Source organism: Photinus pyralis, unplaced genomic scaffold (assembly GCF_008802855.1).
Source record: "Photinus pyralis isolate 1611_PpyrPB1 unplaced genomic scaffold, Ppyr1.3 Ppyr1.4_LG7, whole genome shotgun sequence".
NCBI classification, from domain to species: domain Eukaryota; kingdom Metazoa; phylum Arthropoda; class Insecta; order Coleoptera; family Lampyridae; genus Photinus; species Photinus pyralis.
Genome location: NW_022170738.1, coordinates 28,528,602 through 28,556,178, shown reverse-complemented (window position 1 = coordinate 28,556,178; position 27,577 = coordinate 28,528,602). Strand labels below are relative to the sequence as shown.

General features: G+C 35.2%; 2 protein-coding genes across 2 annotated transcripts; both read right to left on the bottom strand.

Moving 5' to 3' along the window:
• Positions 1–199: 199 nt before the first annotated feature.
• On the bottom strand, positions 200–19,258 carry LOC116175678 (PDZ domain-containing protein GIPC3). The gene is made up of 5 exons (XM_031493916.1): positions 18,821–19,258; positions 1,862–1,958; positions 1,547–1,680; positions 1,248–1,499; positions 200–1,196 (listed from the first exon to the last, which is right to left on the bottom strand). The coding sequence occupies exons 1-5, from the start codon at positions 19,037–19,039 to the stop codon at positions 957–959; spliced, it is 942 nt and encodes a 313-aa protein (XP_031349776.1). The 5' UTR covers positions 19,040–19,258; the 3' UTR covers positions 200–956.
• A 128-nt stretch (positions 19,259–19,386) lies between these two features.
• LOC116175679 (mpv17-like protein 2) lies at positions 19,387–24,362 on the bottom strand. The gene is made up of 3 exons (XM_031493917.1): positions 23,975–24,362; positions 23,690–23,928; positions 19,387–19,586 (listed from the first exon to the last, which is right to left on the bottom strand). Exons 1-3 carry the CDS (start codon positions 24,198–24,200, stop codon positions 19,440–19,442), a joined length of 612 nt encoding a protein of 203 aa, XP_031349777.1. The 5' UTR covers positions 24,201–24,362; the 3' UTR covers positions 19,387–19,439.
• Positions 24,363–27,577: the final 3,215 nt, after the last annotated feature.

Here is a 27,577-nt window from a genome sequence, read left to right as displayed (position 1 = left end):
TAAGCATTGGATTAAGAAAAAACTATTAGGTGGTTACAGTGAAACAGTTATGCGATTTTTAAGAAAAACTAAGACTGCTATAAAATTCAATTTATGTTGTTTGGTTTAAAGGTAACAACATTATAAGGGACGGACTTCTTTTTTGATCAGGAACAACTAAAGGAAGGTAGTGTTAAAATGACTGTTAATCGTTTCGTCATAAGTACTGATTTCTCTAATATAACGCAATTTACTTAATAACATCAGGATGCGTAGATTTTAAATAGCCGCAGTTGTCATTCCAGTTTCTTGATAACTTTTACCAATTTGCACAAACTGGGCAGCTGTACTCTCGCTTTACTCCTTATATTGCGATCTTCAATGACTTCTGGATTAAATAACTTGCTATATTATTATGATTGCAACTATATTATATGGACACTGATATTGATACGTGCTACTTTTCATACAGTATTTTTTGTTATAGTATTATTGTCTATTTTTACGTGGTCTCCAACTGAACCATATGCCTACTCTCAGGTTGGAAACAGAAACCAACTTGGTTATACATAAACGGTAGGAATAGGATAATCTAATTCAATCTGATTCAACTTCAAAGCGATTATTAATTGTAGTAGGTATTAAGAAGAATCATGTTTTCAGTCGTTCATACCTATTGGTGTTATACTTTACTCTTATAATTACACAGTGCAAATTTCATATTTTAAAAAAATGTGACTTAGATTTTATATTTACACTTACAGTACAAGCTTTAGATGGAAATAAATTAAAACAATAATGGTAGGTAGAATTTCATACGAAAAAAATCGAAATTTTACAGATGGAAAAAATTGCACTCAAAATACTAATCACTAAAAGCTATCGCTTTATTACGATAAGCAAATTATCTGACTAATCGCAATTAGCGAATTAGGTTACCCAGTCTTAATACTTAAAATCACGATAGTGGCACATTGTTAACGTTTTAATCGTCCCGCCCGTGCGTCCGTAATCGCACCCCATAATTCTATAATTAAATCATCTGAAAATCCAAATTCTTCGAGATCCGAATTATCGATCGCCTCGGCGAAGTCCATCGAGTTCGCTTTGCCTATTGCCATTTCCCAAATTTGCGTGGCTAAGTCCGCATCGTTTATGCCTAGGAAGGTTTCTAAGATTACGTTGATCTTCTCCACGCCGGCGTTCATTTCGTCGTTCTGGAAAGAAGAACAATAAGGACTTGGGGATTTGAGTTAATTGAGACTTACTTGTTCTTCAACTTCAGCTTTGCCATTGGCCTTAAATCGAAGAGTCTCTCGCCCGGTCCCATAACCTGCTTTTTTATTGGGCGTCTTGGGACCGCTTTTTGGTGCTATACTACTAAAACCAGTCTTTAAAGGCTCCACAAGTCGTATAGTGAATGTTGAGCCCTTCGGTATCTCCTTTAAAACTTTCGCCACCTCGAAATGCCGTTTTCCTACCATGTTTACATCGTTCAATTTTTCTATATGGTCTCCCACCTTTTCAAAAGAGCGTGAGATTAACGTCTTAGTCCGAGCATACTCACTTGTATGTGTTGAACTTCGTCGATCACGGAGCCTTCCTTGATTCTTTTTATAAACGCGCATCCTGCACCGTTGTCTGTAATTGTCAAACCGAGTGCATCTTCAGATTTAATCAACTCCACTTCCTTCGGTTGACCTACATTAAACAACACGGATTACAGTTTCTTGTGGAATAGAAAATGTGAATGCACCAACGCCCACATATAATTACAATAATTGTGGTTAATTTTTGGGCGGCACGCACCTAAATATCAATTTCATTATACAACTTAACTGCTTAAGAAGAATTGCTCTAAGCACAAGGATGAATTACGTACCCTTTTTGTGCACGAATATGAAATCTTCTAAGCCAATTTGCCCTCCAAGTAATTTCTTCATGTCGATTTTGTATGTGTTTAGCGTGCAGAAAAGGATCTGAAACAAAAAAAAAGGTGTAATTAGACAGTGGGTTCTAGCCCTAGGCACAGTGCAAATTGAGTCATTTTGCTGGAACTGCCTTTTCGTGTCTTACGATACGCCACACAGACGCCGGTTTAGCTTTCAAGCGTGATTATAGGATTATATCTGATGACCCGCCAACCGAAAAATGAGTGCTCATCATATGCGAACAAACTTGACCTTTCTTGAAAATGTGTTCCTTGTGATCATCAAAGAAGAAACAATAATTGCTCACCAAACTAGCATTTCCATTCCCATTATGGGATGTTATGTCCATCCACTAATTTAAGCATCAACTGCTTCCTGTGATTATCTAATTGTTACAGACGTGCTACAAATGGTAGGTGAAAAGGTGACATCAACTTACACTTTCTTTTATTACAGCTATCTTCACCATGAATAGGTAGGTATTTCGAAACGCTTACCGAATACTGTTACGTTCCCATAAAATGCTAATTTATTTCTTTAGACCATAAATTAATAACTTGAGAAATTCAAATAATGGGCCATTTTTGACAGTGTCTCGAAAAAGTGTAAAAAACTGCAAATCACGATTTCCATTGTATTATTACGCGAATGCCTTACTTAGATATATCAAAAAAGGAAAAATGATTAATGGTGTGTATAACCACAACACTATTTTGGTCAACTTAATTAATTTTTTGTACGTTTTCAGTGAATGCATGGGACAACTAGCCTCATTCGTATATGTTGACTGCATTTTTAATTAAAATAAGGCATCTTCTCGCACCTTGACGGTAATTAATAAGTATAACAGAGCGTTTTATTCCAACCTTTTTGTTTGAGTTCTACATGCATGTGTAACTTTTAACTTACAGAAACGCCTTTCATTAGTACTCTTTTTCCTTACTTATTTCATTTGCAATTTTTTTTACTTCGTCCTACAAGTTTATTTATAATAACATTTAATGCTACATAATTGATTCATTCACTCACCAATGCCGTTTTTATGCCTTAATATGCAGACACAATTTTTTGTTAAAAAAGTGAAGTTAGGCAATTATTAGATATTATTGCATTTATTCAATTTGATAAGACATTGTAAAAGAATAAATATGAAAGTATTTTTGTGTATCTTTAAAAATTATTCATTAGGATGTTTTGGTATAAAAGAGTGTTTAAAGTAAATGGGGTCTAGTTTAGACAATAATCGATAACACTTTGTTTATGCGATAAGATGAGGGTTTTAAAAGTTCGACGAAATCAGTGTAAGGTTTTTATGAAAGTGGAAGTGGGGTTTACAACAATGTTTATTTATAAAAGGCAGGTGTGGAAAAATGAAGAGCGGATTTTTTGTAGTATTTATGGCCTTTTGAAGTCATTTGTTTATAATTTATAGTTTTGACCAAATACCTCATAACTACAGACTATTAGATCTGTGTTTAATTAAAACAAAAAAATGTTGAGTTTCTTCCAAAATTCAAATGATCTGGAGCAATCTCATTTACCACCAATGCTGGTTGCCCTCAATCCTCACCGTAGAATTGCTAGAAATTTCAGATTAGAGTAATAATCTGAAAAGACCTTAATTGCGCGTAATTATCTAACAAGTAATCATACAAATTAACTCTCTAACTTTTACTTATACGGTAACATAATCAGAAATTCCATACATTTTCGAACTTTACGATTACTTTTATTTATAAATCAATAACAGGCGCTCAACGGCTCAATTAGATCAGTACTCGGCGATTTTGCACAAAATTGGGTGAAGGTATTTACGGAAATGATATTTTGATGAGACGTCCTTGTAAGTGAACTTAGCAACATTAAATAAGTCAAGGTAAACGTATGACGATGTTAAAAGGATTGCCGCATTCTCGCTTGGTAAACACAATTAAATATTGCCCAATTAGAACTTTATCATTGATGAAACAATAGAATATTTTAAGCATTGTTTAAGTACCTACACATTTTTCGTATACACGTTTTTTTTTCAGTGGGTCAATTTTCAAAATCTCGATTTTTGGAAACGCTGTTTTGTAATGCGAACTGTCCCACGTTGGCAAGATTACTTCATTTTTGGGTAAATTTAATAATTACTGCGTGTACCAGATTTACCAGTCGATATTTACCAAACGTGAGATTAACAGGAAATACGGTTGATGCTTTGCAGGATGTCCATCTGCTGTCGCGGGGTGACTAACTGTTTAACTCTGCCTAATTAGTGGGGTCAGGTTTTATTGAAACCAACGCATATTTTAAGGCAAATGTAACATAAATGTTAATCTATCATTTACTCTTACACAAAAAGGAAGAAACCTTATAAAGTAACGGATCAAGTGAACGATTGATAGGACTTTACCATTGTATAGGCACAATTTATTAGCAAGCAAGTTCAAAAGTTTACAAATACAATCTATATAGGGAACAATTTTATATAACCCGTGAAAACAATGACGAAACGCAACAATTTTTTACTATCAAACCTGCTTCCTCATTTTTAATTCTGAGTAAGTAAAGACTAAAGAGGTCTACAAATTGCTAGATTTTTGCATTTTTGGTACCTAGCGGATGGAATATTGAAAATTGCCCCCTTATGCCTACTAAGTATCTTTTCTCCTAATTGAAAAATTTGCTTATGGTTATTTGTATGTTGCAAAACATTATGAGGATTCGAATTTTCCAAATCTTTTCAAAATTAAAGTTTGTTCACAGAGCCATCCCATCTGAAAATAGGAATTTGCCCCAAAGGTATACTCAACAACTCACTGAAGTCATACATTCGCATCGTCAAAAAAGGTAACCTCTAAATGGTACTTTTTCCACGCTAAAATTATACTATAATGAATAATGAGGAAGGAACTTATATAACGAATAAGAAATGCAGGTTATAAAATCTCTAAGTGTGTACCTACACAATAATTTTACGATATCGTGACAAGCAGATCAATTGGCAATAAATCGTCTTCGTGCAGCCGATTCTAGATTCTTAAATAGTGTGTTAATGGCACAACAGTTGATCTGTATATGGGAGCAGTAGATGGAAGTTAGATGATTGGTGAAAGTTGTTTTGTCACATTGAAATTGAACTAAAGTGCAACCATTGAATATTATTCAATGGTGCAACTTACAGTTATGCGTGCATAATTAGCATCATTAGTTAGGTACCTACCTAGTTAATGATGATTTGGAACAAAATTCGAATGGAATATGGTTCAAATTCCAGACACGGATAACGTAATTGTTTAACCTTTAACAGTTAGATTAATCTAAACAGAATACATAGTTTGACTCACGTGATCTGGAAAAGTGAACTTTTAAATGACCAATAAACACAATTCTTCCATATGCTGTGGATAGTATTTTGTATATAAATACAAAATGAGAAATTAATTTATAATTATGTCAATGAATAGGGCAATTAGATACAATTATAACATAGAGACGCCATATTGACCGCCTAATAGTACATTATATATCAAGGTAGAGAAGTACAGTATTATTGCCTGAGCACCAAGATTACATCTCGAGGCGCTTGCGCCGAGGGGTGTAAGGTGCGAATGCAATAATAGACTTATCTACCGTGGTATATATTATATATACTATTTTTTTCACTACTAGCACTTGAAATCTTCTAAATTAACATATTATATTGATAAGAAAGTGAACGATTGGACAGAATTTTTTGTTTCTTAATTTAACATGTCAATCTAGTACGTAGAAGTACAAGTCAAACAGGCCGTATTTTGTTCTGTCATTGAGATATTTTCAAAGAGTAATTTCGTTCGAATTTTTTCAAAATCTGATAATTTTAGGTATGTAATTTCTCTGGAAATGGCGGATGATGGCAATTATTCATTTTAGAGAACTTGTCTAAACGTTTATTGAGCGAAATTTCGGGTTGTGTTTTCTAAAAGTGACAGCGTGACAGTTCTCATTATTGACTACTAGTTAATAATATCCACATTATTAACCACTTTGAACAAATGCCGAGAAAGCCTACTTTACAAGTGGAAAAAAGGTTAATAATCATGTCATCAGACGCTAGTAGTGAAAAAAATATTGTTTACATGGCGCGTGTTGCGTAATTGTTTTCCTACGCAATAAACGCAACATAGCAATTGTTCCAGGGCGCTCTAGATAATCATCGATAGGAGCTGAAAGCGCAGCTAGACTTGTGACAAATCCGTTCCTATATTTTGTTGACGTGACACATATAAATCTATTCTTTAATTTGTTTCTCAGAAATCATAACACATAGGAAGATGATATAGACGACTTTGTCTAGGTTTTTGATTTTTCAAAAATGTTAGAGGGTTGCGAAAAAAATTCTGATCTAGGCCAAATTTGGTAAATTCATGTGTGAAGTTCCACTCTTAGATGTAAATCAGAAACTTTCGCGGGCATACGTAATTGTTGCGTTGACCGTCTATTTTTTTGCCTCTCGCCTGAAGTTGACGATGTGGATTCTCGTAAAGCCGTAGTAGATCTCGGGTTGGCACTATGGATTATTTATATTGCGATTTAAAATGACGGAACAGAGACAAATTGTTTTTTACGTCTTTCCGTACATTTTTTTGGGAATTATCTTATCTTATGGAAACCTTATCCTGATAATAACAAACACAATAAAAAAGAATACATACAGTTCCGCGATTCATTTTTATTTATACATACAGGTTGTATCAAATTTCGTTTGAAGCACAGAGATCTCGCTTATTAGCATAGATAGGGAGTTGGTTAAATGGCCAAAATGATCTTGGACTTATGCTTAAAGAAAATCAGCTTAGAAAGGAGGTCATCTAAAAAAAATCTTCATTTCAAAAATGTATAGCATGTTTATAAAAAAATTAAAAGAAACACATTTTGAGTGACATTTGACAGTTTCTTCAAACTATTTTGATTCTCCATATCCTTTGGATTCTCCTATTCTGTTTGTTTTTTTTTTGAATTTTTCAGTTTTTTCGAATTCGTTTTCGTGATTATTCTTTTCTTCCGTTGAATTCCAGATCCTTAAAATTGTTCACCACTTCGGATTCTCCAATTTTTTAGACTGTAACGACTTTGTTGCTATGTGTGCTTCAAATTTTTTTAGATTCATTCCATCATTCGGATTTTAAAAACTTTTCTATTTCTTTGGATTTTTCCACTTGATCATATTCTTCAAATTCATCAAATCTTTACACTCGTCTTTACATTCGTCAAATCCTTCAAGTTCTTTCCACTATTGAAATCTTCAACATTTGTTTCGCACACGTAATCTTTTTCTTTTGTAGCTAACGAAGTTTAGTTGGGTTGCAGTTAATAGCTTCGCCTGGGTTGCAAGGGCCCTGGTTTCGAATTCCAGGTAAGACAATTTAAGGTTGTTGGTGTAGTGGTTTGAGTGTAATGAATACCTATTAGTTAAAACTCCGCCCACTATAAGATAAAGGCAATTAAAAAAAGGAATGCAATTACAAAAATAATTACATACCTTAATTATAATTAGGACGTAGACAAACTGCAATATCACACAAATCAAATTTAGATACGCAATTTAATTTCTTCCTTGAAATTTTGATTAAGTAGATGACAAACCCAAAAAGGCAACATAATTCGTCTACGAAATATTTTTAAAATGTCGTCTCCCAAAACCAGGTAGAAAAATGGGAAATTGTTAAATATGTACTTTAAGCCAGAAAAAATTACACTTTTCTGTACCCAGCGCTTTCCAGTAACCTTGCCACTTAAAGTTCGCTCGTTTCACGTCTTCAAAGATAAGACAAATCTCCTAAACTCCGAAGAAAGTCCGATCGCATAGCGGTCCACTGAAATGCTAAGTAGCCATAATCGACGTTCCCATGTGTTTTTTCGTTGATTCAAAACTTCTCAATGATACGAATGCTACTCATTACGACATTACCTCAGGTGCTCACACTTGTGTAAGTATCATGACTCATGAGAGCGACCTGTACTCGACGCCAACAATCTATGACCTGTTATTTTCCCGCGTAAAAAAATCTTAAATCGAGCTCCTGCTGCATTCTTTGGATTCCATTTTTTCGAGTTCTTTCAATTCTTCTCTTCTTCTCGTAAGCTTGTAATACTTCATATCATTCATCAGAGTCTTCCGTTTCTATGAATTAATCAGATTCTTCACATTCTTAAGATTTTTTGATTACTCAGTTTCTTTCCGATTTTTAGATTTTGCGGGCTACTTGGATCATTCGCATGCAACAACCAGGTCTTCAAGTTCACACTCTCCAAATATTACCCAATTTCCTTTAATTATCGAACTATGCAAATCTTAACACTTTCTCTTTCTTCGTATTCCTATAATTTTTCAGATTTTTAAGAGTAGTCAGATTCATTGAATTCTTCCCAATTTTCACATTCTTAAAATTGTGCAGATGCTCCAATTTAAGAAATTCTTACATTTGTTTAATAGTCCAATATCCTTGGATTCTTCTGCTCTTTCAGATTTTTTAAATTCTTCTCTTTAAAGCAAAAAGATGGCGGGGTAATTAACAGTTAGTGCTAATTGTCAGATCAATTTCAACTTTCTTTATCATCCCAGAATATCCATTCGCGAAAGGTCTTCCCGAGAGGGTCTTCCTGAGAAAATTTACACGAATTCATAATTACTAAAATTACACAAAGACAGATTACTATTCCATGCGAACGATCATAGAAGTCGTCATTGCTCTGGTCTCTCAAATTGTTGTGATCTGTTTTTTTAGCTTAAAAGCAAATATGAGTCAGCAGAATACACTTAATGTGTGAAATAAAGATAAAGGTTATACTTTGATCATCGCGTGGGTACTTACAGTATATATACGTAACCACTTTAGAGAGGTGGCGTGAAAGGAAGTTCTAAGATAAAACTTGTAAACCGATTTTTGACTGTACTCCAAATTTCCAATTCTAGGTCTACTGCAACAGGTCTGACCCATGTTCTAATAATAAATTAGGAACCATGAATTTGGAGAATGCGAAGGTTGTTTTTGCAACTTCGCGTTGTCAACCTTCACTGAAGGTTTATCTTTTTCCTTTGATAACGTCCATTATCTTTTGTCTTTTATTATCTTTATTCTTTATTTACAGAAAAATCCCGTATTTTACAAACACAAACCACACGTTTCTATCATTTTCCGGGTTACCTTTCGTTACGTTTACTAAAAAATCGAGTAAAACATATTATGTAATACCTACTCTTCCAATTTCGAAATAGTATATTAAAGTACAAGTGTCATTTGACGAAGATTGTCGCACGAGGTAGTTTGCCGCATAAGCCGCGTAGCGGCGAATGCGGCAAATGCCGAGTGCGACAAGTAGACAAATGACACGCGTGCTTTATACTATTTTTTCTATTTCGTCTTTTATTTTAAATAATAAATTATACAAATTATAAATATTGCCTTTAGGCGTTGTTAGGTAATTTTAAACTATCATTCAGTGTATGTTGGTAATAGACACAATTCATTTATTTTCACGTTGGCTAACCTGATTCCTGTATTTTCAAACTTCAAACTTTTAATTATTTGGTCATAATTCCATTTTGAGGCAGTTATGATAAATACGGATGACAAACACGTCTCTTGTACCCCACCAGAGATCCAAGAGATTGCCAATGAAGCGACGTTAAATTTACTGCCTGTAAAATCGAAAGTAAAGTACGAGGAGTACAAAATTTTTGAAAACTGACTGGCCCAGAAGGGGAGTTCAAAAAGTAAGCAAGAATGTACTGCTGGCATATTTTACTACGCTAAGTAAAAATAAAAAAAGTTCTATATATTCAAAATTAATCGGAATTAATACAATCGGTCAAGTTCCTCGTACGTTATTTACACTTTACAGGTTATGTTTAGTTTTGATTTGACCAATGAATAAAGAATACCAGGAAGGAGCATTAATCAAGTTGTATACGAGAGAAAGTGCGACGGAAGTCGGCCATTTGCAAAAGCCACTTATGAGTCATTTTTGTTGTGGCTGTTGCAGTGACATAAAAATAATGGTTAGTTGTTGTGCTTGTGGTTGCTCCAAAACGGAAAAAAATAAAAGTTTGGGAATTACATTTCATGTGTAAGTATTGATTACAATATTATTTTTACATAGTACATGTAAATTTACAAATTTTTATCGGAATGTAGTTTGAGGTTAGTTATACAAAAGTCATAGGCGGAATAGACGCATGGGGGTTTGTATTGTTTTCGTGTAAAATTCTTTATAATTGTATCCTTTTACAACTGTAAGGTAGGTACGCCACTGGAACAGGAAACTACTGTCCGCCATTTACAAAAGCCATCGCGGTCGCACGTATATTGTTGATATTCTCCTTCCTGGTATTCTTTATTCATTGGATTTGACGGATACCGTTGACAGCAAAAAAGCGAGGGGTACCAATCCAACAAAATAAAAAAATAATGCGTTTCTATTTCTTTCGGCATCATTTCTGTCTAGAAACGCACGCAAACTGGGCCAATCAAGTACGGTTTCGGTATTGTTTCCACATCGAAATAGAAAAAAGATATTTACCGGTTTTGGAAAAATTGTAACATGAGCTAACAAAAATAAGTTAAAGAAGTAAAAGAATGTATAAACATCGTTGTTTCCTTAACAATTAATATAAAAAATTACTACGAGTTTCTCCCAGCCGCAACAAAGCATTTAACCGTTTTCCCAACAAAATATATTATAACAGAAGTAATGTCTCAACTGATCATAAGCAATATTAAGAGATAGAGAGAACCCATTAAAGGAGTTTAAGTTTCTATTGTTTTTTGGGCTTTCGGAGTCTTGAAAATATCGTACCCAAGAGCCTGCCAATCATAAATAGCTGGATAATACGTACAAGTCTAATACTGAAAACTGGCTTAGTGCTATTCCTAGATCTATAAAATACGTTGGAACGAACCGAGGAACGAACATTCCTTGAACTATCCTACAGATTAAAGGTGCCGTATTGGCATACGTCCGCCTGAAGCCTTTAGAGTGGAGGAACTGAATCTTTAAGAACATATTTGATCCTTTGAGACTTTGTAAAGGGTCATAAAGTTTCTTTAAGTAGTGTAAGAGTATTAATGTTAAGGGCCAAAAAACAACTTAAACCTATAATCGGCATTTATAGTATTTAAGAGCATTTAAGTTTTAGTCTTTAAAAGAGTGTAACTTAAAAGTCAACCCTTGGAGAGCCTTTAAGTTATAATGAGTTTTTATGAATCTTTAAGAGCCCTTCATACTCTTCTAAATGCTATGCCATTAAAAGTCTGTAAGAGTCGCCAATAATTTCCAAGAATCTACATTCTTTAAAGTCTTCAAGCCCTAAACCTTTAACACGTTTTATGGGTTTTAAGAGCTTTTAAAGTTTTAAAGATTTTAAATAATTTTTAAAAACTTAGTTTTTATGATCCGTCAAGCTTCAAGACTATTAGATTGACATGTCTCTTTGGCAGCTTTTCCAGAGCCTGCATGAGTAGGTATTTTACAAACTTCAAGGACCTCTCAAGGAACTTTAAGGGTCTTACAGGCCCATTAAAGAGCTTTAAGCTTCTGTTGTTTTTTGGGCCTTCGGAGTCTGTAAAATATCAAAGTACCTACCTACTCAAGAAACTCCCAATCATAAATAGCTGCATATAGTATGACTCACGGTATAGTACGACTCTAATACTGCAAACTAGCTTTAATATGATGGTTGTATTACACAAGACATTGGCCAAAGACCACATTTAGTGCCTGATCAGTGATCACATACAAAACACGTTGTCGTTTCCTCAACGAAAATAGTAAATGAATGGCAGTTCGGTATGTGATGACTGATGACAATCTTGACCAAGGCCGAAATACCACAATCTTTAGTACCTGTATACCTAAATTGAGTAAGAACATAATATTGGGTTATTGCAATAAGTGCGTTAATAATTTATTTAACCAAACTGGTACCTGAATAGAAATTTTTGGTAGCAGACTGCAGAGAAAAATTTCGTAATTGTGTATATTCATTCTATAGATGGTGTATAATGTTGTATCATTTACAGTTATAGTAGTTACTTGAAAAATTGTTAAACAATAAATTCTTTCCTGCTAATTTCATAAACGACGCTCTACGTTTATTAGCCATAAATTTCTTGTGGGAACAAGTTAACAAATGAAAATTAATCTTCATTTACAAGAACCACCACTTACAAAACGGAATACTTTCAAGAACGATGCCTTATGTAAATTGTCTCTAAAAACCGACATTCGTAACATCGCCCCCCTTCAGGAAGATGGCGAAATATTAAATAATTAGAGGACGTCGATATGGCCGGAATGTTGTTTGTGGGTACTTGAGATGGTATCCGACAGCATCACCGATTCTGGTAAAACTTGTTTTTTATAATCGCGTGGAACGGGAACTGCATTTAAAACGTTTTGATTTGATGTGAACTTTAATCGTGCCGAAAGGGATCGACAGGAAACCGTGATTCCCGTTTTATCGTCACAAAATATTACAGCCACAAACGTCTGTCAATGGCAAATTAAAAACCTGCAGCACTTCTTTTTTTCGCCTTTCGCGTGTCGCTTGAGGAAAAAGAAGACAATAAGGGCGATGCCTAAAGGAAGTTACAAATATAAGGAAATCCTATTGATCGTACCCACACAGGATGTTCATGATATCAAAACGCAACACAATGGCAGAGGCAAGATAGGGGACCCTCATAAAGAATTCACACGTCCTGATGCCTGTCCACCCCTTTCTACCTTTATCTTATCACTTATCCCTACATGCACGATAAACGCAAGTGTTGTAACCTAACATTTACTCATGCTGTGGGAAATTTGGATATGTACAATTTCATAGTTACTGTTCAATTACAAAGTAATTTGTTTTCAGACTAAGAGGAAATGGGTGGATAAGGAGTAATATGCGTCAGAATTTGGCATGACGCATAATCACACATTTGCATTGATAACTGCTCTAACAAAAACGTTTTATCCTATCCGTGGAAGTTTTTCCTAAATGACGTATTTAGTAGTAGCTCCTATGTCCTATACCACAAAATCATTCCGAATGCCTATCTCTCCATCTGTACATTTCTTCGATTACGTTTTCCTAGAAGAAGCTATTGATCCGAGTATTGATCTAAAATTTTGGACGTTATAGTAATAGCTCCTAAAAAACAAAATATCTCCACGAGTATCTCCATCTACTTGTTCTTCATCTGCCCATCTTTTATTAGTGCAGCGGAGAGCCGGCGCTAACTCGCTTTTTTGAGGTAGTTTTTTTTTTCGGAGTAGAAAGAATTGGGACCCACACCATTTTGTTCAGAAATGTTTGAACCTTCAGAATCTCGCTTTACGACATTTTCCCGTGGTCATGACAAAAGTTATAGGCCGCTAAAGTTGAACTTTACTCATTTTCGCGCGCGCGACTAGGCCACCGAAAGTATGCCACCGAAAGTATTTATTTTCTCAGCAACTAAGCGATATACATCAATAATTCCTTTTGTAAAATGAAAGTACATTTATAGCAGAATCTAAAGCATTCATATTTACCTACCTTGTTATGCACAGTTTTTAGAAAAATAACCGTCAACTTACCAAAATTCGTGTAGCAGATGAAAAGTGCGCACTTTGAACTCTCATAACTTTTTATTTCACGATATCGATTTCCAATATTTATAGCTTATTCGATGCTCCAAAGCATTGTGATTATTTTATTTTCTATAACATTACCGTGAATTTTTCATAATAAAAAAGTTACGGTCATTTAAGTAAAACCCTACCGACCTCGCCGAGTCGGGAGTCGCGAGTGAGACGGAGAGGGAAGGATAGTCAGCAGCGTTCGCGCAACAAGGAGCGATGCGTAAGAGGTTCTACTTTACTAAGAAATATCTCTCCGATAGGCCGTTTACAAATGCATTCCGTCGGGTTGCATTGTAAAATCTCAAACAATTCATTAACTTCATGTATTCGTTTAGGAGCCACCCTCAAAAAAGTGGTAAAGTTTCCATTTCTCCTTTAATTTTTTTCTCAGCAACAGTTACAGAGACTGGTGGTAAGTCTTTGAATAGGTTTTGCTGTATGCCCTTCCCGGTTTTGCAAATAATTTTTCAAAATTCCTAGCACAAAAGGGCACACCCCTCAATAGGGGTGCGAAAAAATGTTGATTTCGACGAAATTTGGTATCTGGTGGTTTTTGAATATAAAAATCACGAAAATTCGAAAAAAATAATTCCACTGCAATTCTTGGCCGGACAACGAAAATTGACAAAATTCCACGGAGTTTGTTGTGTAGGTACATACGGAACAAAATTGTTGAACAGTTTTTCTTAAGGTCATTTTTCAAACAAAAGTTACACTCATTTGCAAATTGGTCTTTCGGGTCAGAAAATGTTCTCCCGACAGTGGCATAACAAGTACAGTAAAGTCAATATTACATGTTCTGCTAAGGGTGTCTACCTACATTTCACAAAAATTTGTCAAATAAAAGATGATAATTTTATCACAGTGAGCATTAATAACTTCGACATCAATGAGGAAACAGTCACAGAATAAGAATAAGTAGGCCATCTTCTGTGGAAACAGACGAAAAAAATTCAACGCACAGTCCTTTTTCAAAAGCGAGATACATCGGCAGAAGAAATCCAAATTCCTCGTTTACCTATCACTAGATAACGACCAGATAACTGACTTTAACAGCCTAAGTACATGCTGATAATCCTAAGTAAGTTCCGGTATCTACCATTCAATATTATGTATGTCGTTTTTGAATTCTCCACCAACGAGCTACAATACCATCCTAACCATGGTCTAGTAAAATCAAAAAACAAGCCTGAATCTTTGGGACAAAATCATACCGTTGTCACTGCTGATCTTGCAATATACAGCACAGCACAAGAGATACCTAATGTGGAGTAACCCCCAAAATTTACAGGGAAAGGTACCTATTTGTACCTATATATTTTTCCAAAGAACTGAGATACATGGAGTTAATGAATTGTTTGAGATTTTACAATGCAACTCGGCGGAATGCATTTGTAAACGGCCTAAATAGCTAGTTTTGGTATTCGGAGAGAAATTTCTTAGTAAAGTAGAACCTCTTACGCATCGCTCCTTGTTGCGCGAACGCTGCTGACTATCCTTCCCTCTCCGTCTCACTCGCGACTCCCGACTCGGCGAGGTCGGTAGGTTTTTACTTAAATGACCGTAACTTTTTTATTATGAAAAATTCACGGTAATGTTATAGAAAATAAAATAATCACAATGCTTTGGAGCATCGAATGAGCTATAAATATTGGAAATCGATATCGTGAAATAAAAAGTTATGAGAGTTCAAAGTGCGCACTTTTCATCTGCTACACAAATTTTGGAAGTTGACGGTTATTTTTCTAAAAACTGTGCATAACAAGGTAGGTAAATATGAATGCTTTAGATTCTGCTATAAATGTACTTTCATTTTACAAAAGGAATTATTGATGTATATCGCTTAGTTGCTGAGAAAATAAATACTTTCGGTGGTCTAGTCGCGCGCGCGAAAATGAGTAAAGTTCAACTTTAGCGGCCTATAACTTTTGTCAGGACCACGGGAAAATGTCGTAAAGCGAGATTCTGAAGGTTCAAACATTTCTGAACAAAATGGTGTGGGTCCCAATTCTTTCTACTCCGAAGAAATTTTTTGAACGATTTCGCGGCTCTCTCCGCTGCACTATATACTACGTTTTACTGAACAGTGCTATTGCTACTACCTTACAGTAGTTCCTCCTAAATAACAATAGTACCTACATTATATATCAAGGTAGAGAAGTCTACTATTATTGCCTGAGCACCAAGATTACATCTCGAGGCGCTTGCGCCGAGGGGTGTAAGGTGCGAAGGCAATAATAGACTTCTCTACCGTGGTATATATACTATTTTTTTCACTACTAGCACTTGAAATCCTCTAAATTAACATATTATATTGATAAGAAAGTGAACGGTTGGACAGAATTGTTTGTTTCTTAATTTAACATGTCAATCAAGTACGTGGAAGTACAAGTCAAACAGGCCGTATTTTGTTCTGTCATTGAGATTTTTCAAAGAGTAATTTCGTTCGAATTTTTTCAAAATGTGATAATTTTAGGTATGTAATTTCTCTGGAAATTGCGAATGGTGGCAATTATTCGTTTTAGAGAACTTGTCTAAACGTTCATTGAGCGAAATTTCGGGTTGTGTTTTCTAAAAGTGACAGCGTGACAGTTCTCATTATTGACTACTAGTTAATAATAAAAAATTATTAACCACTTTGAACAAATGCCGAGAAAGCCTACTTTACAAGTGGAAAAAAGGTTAATAATCATGTCATCAGACGCTAGTAGTGAAAAAAATAGCTTTATCTGCCTATCCTTCCACATATTCAGATGTTTTTGACTGAAAAGTGTTACTGAAATGAAATGTTGGGATATGTTCCTTAAACTGCGAAACAAAAATACTATTTTGATTTTGCACATTTTTACTGGATGAAAGTTGAGCGTTTTGAAGGCGTTGTAATTGGAAATTTGTCTATCAAACAGGTCACTTTTAAGATTCACGTAGGGGTGCTAGCTGGTAGCATAAGCCAGACATGAAAACACTATTTTAGACCTTTAAACACTTTTGCTACATGAAAATACATCGTTTGAAAACGTTGTTGGGCATGTAAATGATCTTTCAAAAATGATCTTTTCAAATATGTGAGGCAACGAAAACGTGGTTTACGTAATTAGTACAAGGCAAAGAAATACTATTTTCACTTGACACTTTACAAAAAGGTCCGCTTTCAAATTTGAGTAGGGGTGCTGGTTTTCGAGGAAACCCTGACAAATAACTTGTATGAGGAAGAGATGAAAACACTAGTTTCAACAAGAAAAGCACCTTTTAAAGCATTCTTGTGCCTATCTAATTGGAAAATTCCTTTATTACTCCACTGTGTAAAGATGACCGTTTTCGAGGAAAATGTGGCAAATATCTAGTATGCAGTAGAGATGAAAACACTATTTTGATGTGAAAAATAATGCACTTTAAAGAAATGCTCGTGACGAATAACCATCAGTAGCTTGTTACTCAGTTAATCGCAGATAACAGGTTTATAACGAGCAATAGCGAAGCACAAAATCTAATCCGAGTCTAATCACTTCTATCTTAGGTCGTGGCCTATTTGTGTGTCAAATTTCAGCTACATAGCCCATAGGTCAACGCATTACTTAATAACTGTATTGGAACCGAGATTGGAACCTCTTGGGCAAAATGCTTTTTAAAAATACAGAAATTCACTTGTTAAACATCAACTAAAAAGCGTTCCCGCCCAAATGCACCCAATTCGCTTCTTGGAAATCGACCTAATAATGCGTTTCAACGTGCGTTCCTAACGAATCGGTGACACATTACAATGTTGACATCTCTGATCTCTTGGATGTGTTTAATAAAGTGCTCAATTGTGTATATACATATTCCATAGTCATTAAACTTCAACAACAATATGGAAAAATTGTTATCCAGTGCCACTACATTTTTAATTTTTATTCAGCTGAAATGAAACCAAAGTGCATGTATCGTCGCAGGTAAAAGCTGTTGATATTTCACTTCACATCAGCAAATTTCGATTCCTAAAGTACGCATCCTTAAAGTGCGCAACTTCACATAGACTTCGGATCATCACAGATTTAAATCTGGGTATCATTTACGAGTAAAAATTGACATACCGTTACAAACCGTTAGTGCAGAGGTCTTAAAGGGTGAGAAAGCCAGGTAAAAAAAATGTTGCCATTAGTTGAGACATCGGCAGCAACAAAATCCATGGAAACAATGAATATATAAATACAAAGCAAAGGAAGGATGCAAGACAATTCAAAGCATGCCTACCTCTACAAATTTCAAAAATGTAAAATCTTTACAAAATGGGTGTCCAGGGTTAAATAATTTATAAACGGTCTAAATCCTTTCCAAAAAAGGGAAGCTGTAAATTAAATATCTGAGGATAAAGTCATTTGTTTCGCCTTTATGCTATTACGTAAAGCTCTGCAGCAGACAATTTGCAAAAACAAAATACCTACACTATAATAAGTAAAATCTATTTACACTTTCTAATTTAAATGACCTTAGCCAGTGAGCATTAAATGGCCAGTAAAGTAAGGCCATTACGTAGATAGTAATTTATTCAACTATGAATTGAAGATGATGTGGTAGTGGTATTCCGTATTCCGAACCTGAGCTTGTGGTCTGTCTGTTCCGAATCACTATAGATACCCAACTACCAAAATACACACCCTTAATTTTTTTAAAGGAAGGTGAATTGGAGAAAATAACGCGCGAAAGTTGTTAGGGAAAGCGTTAGATTTCCATATTTGCGGTAAAAACCAGCAACAGTAAGGTACGCTAATGAGATCTAACGACTATAAGTATTAATACCGTATGTCTACAAATTCTCATTTTGCTTCTTACGCGCCATTAACTTTGCGGTTGCATTACTCCGCCAAGACATGCACGTGGTCATCCGACAACTTCCACTTTCTTGCACCGCACAGGTACCTCAAGAATTCAGATACCTATATCAACTAAGTGATTATGCTTCATTGTCCTTAAGCCATCAAAAATTCTGATAAGCCACATTAGTGACAAGGTGATTAATTCGCGATAGCGCGATGATATTATCAATTCAAAAATTCACAGGTAAACTTTTAATTGCACAATTTTCCCAAGCGAAGGACGTCACAATATCAACTTAAATTAGATTTACGTGTAGTTTACCGTACAAAATCGCAAAAGCGGATAAAGGTACACTGAACTACGTAATTGAATCAATTAAATAATGAAAAAAATTGCAGTTTTCTTTTGAAATGAACGCAATTTTTTACATACCATTACGCATCACTTAACATCAGAAAATGTGCTAAACTTACCTCAGAAGGTGGAAAGTCGAAGTATTCCGCAATTTTTTGATAAAGTTCTTTTACATTAGAGAATCCTGAAATGAGCCCTGTGGGACTCCCGTGCGCCAATTGACAATAAAAAACGAGTTGCGGCCGTGATAGCGTGGAATTTTCATTTTTTGAGATATTGTTATTTTCGTAATGATCAGTCGGTGGTGCGGCGGCTTTCAGGCGATTTTTTTTAAACATTTTGTCGGATGATCGCACAATGTACGTCAGTCATTCACTACACAATATTATAGATAAACTATTGGAAACGTTCACATTTCTATGCCAAAAAAAAAATATTATCACTTATCACAATCGTTAAGTACTTGATAACGTATCCTAGATATCGCTCTTTTTTTAAACTGGTAACCCGTTCGGTTAATCTTACCTTTACTACGATTTATAGCGCACTGGAGGTAGGCGCTCTAAAGTGGAAAGCAGTTTTGATACCAACAAATTGTTAATTATATGGAAAGAGGTATTTGTTGACATAAAATTACATTAATTACCGCAAAATTCTCGGAGAATTAAAATGCTATTAGAATTCATTATTTCATACAAAAATTAACTTTATTAATTACATTACAGTCATCGTACACTATCATACATTTTCTACATTTTTGTGTTTTATATATGACAAAAATACATTATATATCATTGTTACCCCATTTATATATAAAACTTGGTACTTAACAGGTAAGTAATAAAAATTGATGAATTGCGTCGGAGGCCAAATGCACCAGTCGAACTGAAAACAAAAAACGCAAGTTAGGAGGATAGATAGGCAATTGACAGTACACGGCTGTATGCTACAAAAGTAGCAAATGTAATGTCCTGACAACCGCTGAAGTTGTCCCACAATGGGGAGGTCATAGGCACGAAGACAAGTCATGCTATGCAATTATATGCGGAAGTAAATCACAGATCTGTCACCCACGTCAAAATAATGAGTAGATGTACATAGGGGTTGTTACGAACAGCTTCGCCAAAACCTACCCTCTTTATCGTTGTTGTACAATCACTGGTTGCAATAGCAATTTTACCATTGGTCACTGTAACCCCCTGTACATTCAAAACTTAATTTTTTTTATGAACGTAGTAGGTTTAGATAAGGCCTACCACAAAATGGAAATGACTTGTAAATTTGCATTACTACCTATATTCTTCTATATATGTATTTGGAAAATATTATAAAAAAATGTATAAATATACTGGAAGCAACATCAAAGTCCCTTTTCACAAAAAAATTAAAAATCGCCTTATATTAAACAAATCCCATTAGCTTATTCTACTTAAACAGTTTTGAAAGTTGCTTCAATCTTCAATAGAAAAAAGTTATTAGACATCATAATTCAGTAACGCCTCCTCGAGTTTAACCATTTCCAACCAAAATCTGTTGGTGTATATGGCGTTCTAATAAAATTTGAGCTCGAGAGAAACTTCAAAAGAAAGTGTCTACTTTGGCTCACTGTGAACAGCACCTTCTCAGTCACTTATTGCTCTAGGTTGAAAGGTTATAACTCAGTGTAAATGCAAACTATATTTACTACAGGGTGGCGCAAAAATAATCACTTACATAAATTTCACTACCATATAGAAGGCGACGGTCACTGATCCGCTACCACCAATATTACGCAATTCAAATTTGCGCCACCCAGTATATGTATTACAAAAATGTCCAAGCGAACCCTTTTGTATATGTGGGCAATTGGGGAAAAGGTACCAGTGAAAAGATTGCATGTGTATGTAATATGTTGTTAAGGGTCAAAGTTGATGTGATAGCGAACACAGGTGCGATTTGCGAAGCAGTTTACATGCGAATGTAACCCACTGGGTTTTTATTGCCACTGGGTAAAAACCGTAGTATGCCCTTAGGCAATAAACAAGGTCGTGTGACCGATGACAGCGGATTTTTCCGCTTTTTCCTCCCGCTTTTAGTACCATCGGCACAACTACCACAAAAAAGTACGTTACCACATCCGCCTGGCTAATTAATATCAAATGAAACATTTTTTCCAAATAAAGTTCAAACGTTCTTAATTTTTTTCTAGGCAATCGGATGAATTTGTAACGGGCTCAGGCATTAAGCATTCGATTCGATAAAATGTTTAGAACTGCAGTTTAATTGCATCATGTAGGCGTAAACAAAACTGGATTCTGATAAAATGATGAAGTGCATATTTTGTAACCCACCCATGGAATGAACTTGCACTTTCTGTACTATTCACCACAAACAATGTCGGGAATGTCATGTCAATGCGCATGATCGGTATTCTACCGTTGCCTATCTCTCTCACATATGTTGACACAGATTAGGGGGCTGTAGGCTATATGGAATATATATACCGGGTGAATATTTAAAAACCGAACATAGGCAATTAACATGGGAAAAACGTTTTTTGCTTCCCATGTTAACTTACTGCTGCGTAATTAACAACTTTAGGGGTGGGGCCACGTCATGTGGGGTCCGCGACATCCGGACGCCTTTCCCGAACGTGGTTTGCTAACGTGGTGATTTTTCAGTTTTTTCCTATCTTCTACAGATTTGGTCCGACTGTTTTCAACTTTGAAACTGGTGTCGGCGGTAAATGCGCACAACTACTGCGTGACGGAATTTTGTTTTTATCACTAAGGGCGAAATGAACCACCTTTTGCAAGGCGCGCGTCTTTGAGGGGTAGGCGCGGTAGGCGACTTCGAGCGCCCTAAAGTTACCTTCCGCGGCGAATTTTGTCATGCGGTTTAAAGTTAGTTTAAGCTCGAATCGCACGTTCTCTCTTTCTCGTGTCTCCAATAGAAGCTCGAGCTATGAAGTGGGACAAAGGAAATGTTGTAACCCCAGACAAGATTTGACTGATGGTGGAGTCAAAACGTCATTGTACGAGTATAATAACGATCTATAAAAATCTATATTTTAAGTGTAAGGGTGGTTCAAATTCGTTGCTCACTGGGATCTCCGTGACGGTAATAGATACGGTTAAATGGGGGCACAGTTTCCCCTTTGTGTCTAAGAAACGCATTTGAAACTTTTGAAAAATTTGGAAATTAACTGAGATATCACCAAAAAATTGAAAAAGTCAAATTTCGTTTTTATTTTTCCTAACATAAACAGTCCAACATAGACGGTTCCCGTTAGCACATTCTAGGAGCACTTTTCTTCAGAGAATCTAAATGCGTTATCAGAATTTCCATAACATGCTAGATGTAGAAGCTACTACATTCATATTTCTTATGGATGCCACATTGGATTTTTACGGAAAGATAGACGGCAAAAATGAAAAAAGAAAAGTCATTTGAATGCATCGTCATAAAAAAATTGCCCCATTTAAGTACCTATCCTATATCTCTTACCGTTATGAAGATCCCAATGGTGAGCCACGAATTTGAGCCACCCTGTACAGGGTGGCCAATTAAGAATGTGAGGTACTGTATCTGAGAATCTATCCATCGTAGAGGCTTGCGGTAAAAAATTTATTACTAAAACGGCCACGAGCAAAACCTGGAAAATATATTTAAGTTTCTGAAATGGCCGCTAGGGGGCGTAACTGCAGTCTGGAATCTAAAAGTGATTTTTCTGTGAAATCCGCTATATTAACCTAACAAAAAAGTGTCCGGTCTTTGAAGTTGACGATAATCTGAACAATTTTTCCTGTATCTCTAAAAATGAAGTGGTGGGGGGGTATTCAAAGATTTCTGTAAAGAACACCCTGTATCTTCGAAACGGCTGAGTCGATTTAAACAAAGTCGGGTTAGTTCAAAAGAGCTACTCTTCACCTACAAATATTATACTATTTGAAGTTTTGTTAGTTTCATATATCACCGCTTGAAGGCTTTTTTCGACATTCCGACAGAAATTATGATTATGAGATGCGGTTTTCGCGAGCTTGTTTAGGCATCATTTAGCTACTTTTTTATGAAAAAAAAAATCAAACCAACGCATTTAATATTTTTGAGAAAATTAACCATTTCTGTCGGAATGTCTAAAAAAGCCCTCAAGCGGCGATATGTGAAACTAACAAAACTTCAAATATTATAATATTTGTAGCCGGAATAACTCTTTTCAATTAACCCGAGTTTGTTAAAATCGGCTCAATCGTTTCGAAGATACAGGGTGTTCTTTACGAAAACCTTTGAATACCCCCCACCACTTCATTTTTAGAGATACAGGAAAAATTGTCAAACAAAAATTGTTCAGATTATCGTCAACTTCAAAGACTGGACAATTTTTGTTAGGTTAATATAGCGGGATTCACAGAAAAATCACTTTTTTAGATTCCAGATTGCAGTTACGCCCCCTAGCGGCCATTGCAGAAACTTAAAAATATTTTCCAGGTTTTTCTCGTGGCCGTTTTAGTAATAAATTTTTTTACCGCAACGATGGACAGGTTCCCAGATACAGTACCTCGCATTCTTATTTGGTCACCCTGTACAAGAGAACATACACACCTTTAATAAATAAAACATGGAAACCTGTTGTCATGGGGCCCCCCCCCCCCCCGTGCGTTTTTGTCACATAACCTACGAACATGAAAAAGTCTTGTATTTGATTGGACAACGGAGTAATGACGTCATAATACGTCACCTCAAACGACTGGTACATCGCGATCACAATTTGTCCACCTCTATATTATAGTATAGTACCTATTATCGATAAATGGATAAGAATTCTTTTATGTAGTCATTGGGCTCGTTTTTTGTTGTTATGATGCAATCTTGTGACATACCTATCCAAAATGAACTTTACTTTCAAGCATAAACATGCCTTTCTGACCACAAACTTATGCTAATGAACGCAATATATTTCAATTTACGCTAATCCGACTTACTGTCATCTTTCAACATTGAATACCTACCGCATAAATATCTACAAATTTTTCTTTAAGTTCGTCTGTACCGCTTCTCAAAGATTTGCCTTCCAGCGCCGAAACTCCATAAATAAAAACAGCAATGCATACGGGCGACATTACGATCTGATCCCACAAAATTTTCTGCGTAATCACTTTTAACGTTCTCTGCGGGAGCGCTTTATCCAGCCACATATAAAAATAGTGATGTAAAGGACCAAACGCCAACCCGGTTATAAACATACGACCTACAAAGTAATATTACCTTTACTATACAGCAAAAAAGAGAGTTACCAACTCGCCACCAATCGTAGCGTTCCGGTATTAACTTCCTGCGATACTCGATTTCTTGTTCCATTAAATCACCCGCGACCATAAGCGCACCGGAAGTCCAAGTATTTGTAAACAATAAATGTTTTCCAAATGCATTCTTTATACTTATATGAACTGACCTTCTCGTTGAGCCTCGAACAGCATAAATGTAATTTCTTATTGGAAATAACAGTTTTTTACGCCACATTTTCCTCTCAGCAGTAACATAAATTCTAGCAAACTAGCGTCACTCAGTGTAAATAAAAATATAAATCTGATTTAATCCTTGCCGACCAAATTTAGGTTATCTGACTCACAATTTAGGTTATAGTTCAATTAAATCACACATTCGAACTACGAGTGTTACAAAGAACTACATTAGTTCGTGTAGAGGACGTATCGGTGCAATTTAAATTGATGACAATTAATAAAACTTAAAAGGCATTAGCAAAAAGGAAAACCACGAACTCTATTATCTGAAACGTTAATGAGATAACGAAGATATAACGTAAACACACAGAGTTTTCATTTGAAAACAAACCACACACATCACAGAGATTGTAATTTTGATTTTAAAAAAGTAAAAATTGAAAAAACACGTCCGTTTAGACACTTTAAAATTATCATATGCACCCTCCATCATTTTAGGGGCCATAAAACTTGTGTGAACTCAATTCCCTCAATTTAAATATACCCAAATGTAAGGTAGTGACGTACAGCAGAAAACGCAAACCCATTTTATACCAATACGCGATTAATGATACTACTTTGTCTCAGAGACTTGCTATAACTAGACTGCGCTTAACGTATCTAAGGTGTTGTCGACACAGTATGCAACACACAATGCACCGCGGGGCAAAAATCGCTGAGATGATATGCAATATAATGAAATAAGCTGTTATTTTAGATGTTCCGTTCATTAATCATTCTCGTGATTAGCTCGAATTAGTGAACAGATAAATTTCTGTTGAGAATAAACCAATAAACTTAGGTTAACTTTGCCTATCAACATGTACTCTGTCGATAAATTTTTAAATAATATGCTGATTTTCAACGGATAAAAGTTTAAAGGGCCAATGGATCAGAGCCATTCGAAGAGAAAAATTTACTCCCACCATAGTGCATTTGCGGGGAATGAAGCCGATTTTAGAAAGGTACCTACGAAGGTGTTAAACAATAATGCAATACCGAGCGTTTTCGACTTTCCCATTCACTTAAAATAACGTAGAACTATTCGACATCCTTTACCAGCAAGACAACGGCAATTTGCCTATTAGGTATAGACGTAAATAAGTACTTAGGTACTGGTACTGAGTATATTTCAGGTTTTCTACAAAAAAAAATAGCTAAGTCTGTTAAATGTTCCATATGTGCAGATGCGATATTCGCATCAGAGAGTCATTCAAAGCTTTTAACTAGAAAAAATCGTGGAGGATTGTTGCACGTATCAAGCGATGTATTAAAAATTTTCCAAATTGCTGAAAATGTGTTCAGGTTTTTCATTCAATCCACACCACACCGCGTTGTAAACAAAATGGTTATCAGCAGTCTAAGAAAAATAAATAACAGTTACAGCCCATTTGGGTTTTTGAATAGGCATATATTGAATCAAAATCCGCTAAATAATCATATCTTACTACCTACATCTTTAGTTTTAAGAGTATATTTTTCCATACGTGTTCACCACCAAAATACACATATAAATCAAATTAGGACTAGAGTAAGGCAGTTATATACCAATTTAGTTCAAATAAAATACCAATAAATTCGATTAAAACAGTTAACAGCTATATGTTATCTTTTTTTGCTACTAAAATTTAGAATAAACATGGCTAAAGCAAGCTGCAGAATGTACGTCTGCCCCGCGATGAACAGTTGGTTGCCTATCCTTACTTGACAACAGGCGTTTATAGTAAAATCTACGTTACGCGCCGTCTAGTTATAACAAGTCTCTGCTTTGTCTAGATCTTCATTAGTAAAAGATCTTGGAGTTATCTTTGACTCGAAGTTACAATTTTCTGAACATGTCAAATCTGTATGTGCGTCGGCATCTAAAACATTAGGTTTTATTATAAGAAATTCAAAATCTTTTACGGATACACAGGTTTTGTTTCGCCTGTACTTTACGTTAGTGAGACCCAAATTAGAATATTGCGATATAGCTTGGTACCCGCAGTACGATGTGCAAAAACAGCTTATTGAACAAGTACAACGCAGATTCTTGAAGTACGTTTCTTTTAAGCTTGATGGCGCGTATCCTGAAAGAGGCTTTCCACACCAATCTCTCCTATCCCGGTATACTGTCCAGTCGATGGAATGCCGCCGAATTGTGAACAGTGTTAAGTTTTTATTTGGCTTATTGCACAATCTTGTAGACTCTCCTAATCTCCTTGCTTACCTAAACTTTTCTGTTCCTCAGCGCAACAGCAGGCTTACACTAACTTTCACTTACCGCACTCCTAGAACTAATATATTGTGTAAAGCCCCTACATTAATCATGTCTCGTAATTTTAATATGGTCTGCCAGGATTGTGATGTACAATATACCTCTCTACCGGAAATACTTCGCCAACTCATTACTAAGCTCAATAATTCTTTAAGATAATTATTACATATTATTTTTATTTTTTATTTTATTTTTTCTCTTTCATTACTCCTATTACTTATATCTGTTGTATATCTCTATTGTTCATTTGCACGTTTTAATATAATTTATATATATTTTTGTTTATTTTGCGCAATTTAATCGAATTTAATTCTCTTTCAATGCACTTTTACAAATTTTGTATGTTTATAATATTAATTTACTTAAGTATACTATGTTAGTTACATTATTTTAATTTCACTCTTGTAATTGTAATTGTATTGTTGCTCTATCATTGAATGTTTTCTGTTTGAGCAATAAAGTATTATTATTATTATTATTATTTTTACAAAAATACTCACAAAATGAAATTTGGATGGTTTCGGTTATGAGTCAATTTACAAAACACGGGAAATACAAAATATTGTAGCGATCCTTGTGGGACATTCTCGAGGTGACATCAAGTCGGTAAAGGATTACCTAGTTGGTCACTTGTCGAAGTGAGAAATAGTAAAAATAGCGCTCGTGTTAAACATGTGTTATAAATTTGTGTTGTGCAGTAAATGATAAATCATAATTAACTGTTAAAAAAGTCATAATTTTAGTTTGTCATTAACAAAATATTTTGAAAAAAATGTGGTATTGCTTGTTCTTTGTCGGTTCGTGCTTGTGCCCGTCCGCTCATCTGGATTCACTTTTGCGATTGTGTGAGAGGAGAGTACTCGCAGAAGGAGATGGGAAAGTCTGGAAGAAAGATCCTTTAGTAATCAAAACGTTAAGTGCGAATATCTCGGAAACGATGTGTCAAAGGAGAGTATTCACAAAAGAAAAATGAATCGTCTAGATCTAGACGATACATATATCTATCAAAATTACAATAGGCTCAGAGCTGTCACAAATCGTTTAAAAAACGATTTAAATCAAAGATCAAAGATGCATTTCATTTTAACAAATGATTTAAATCAAAGATACTTTTGTCAATAAGAAAGTATTTAGATAAT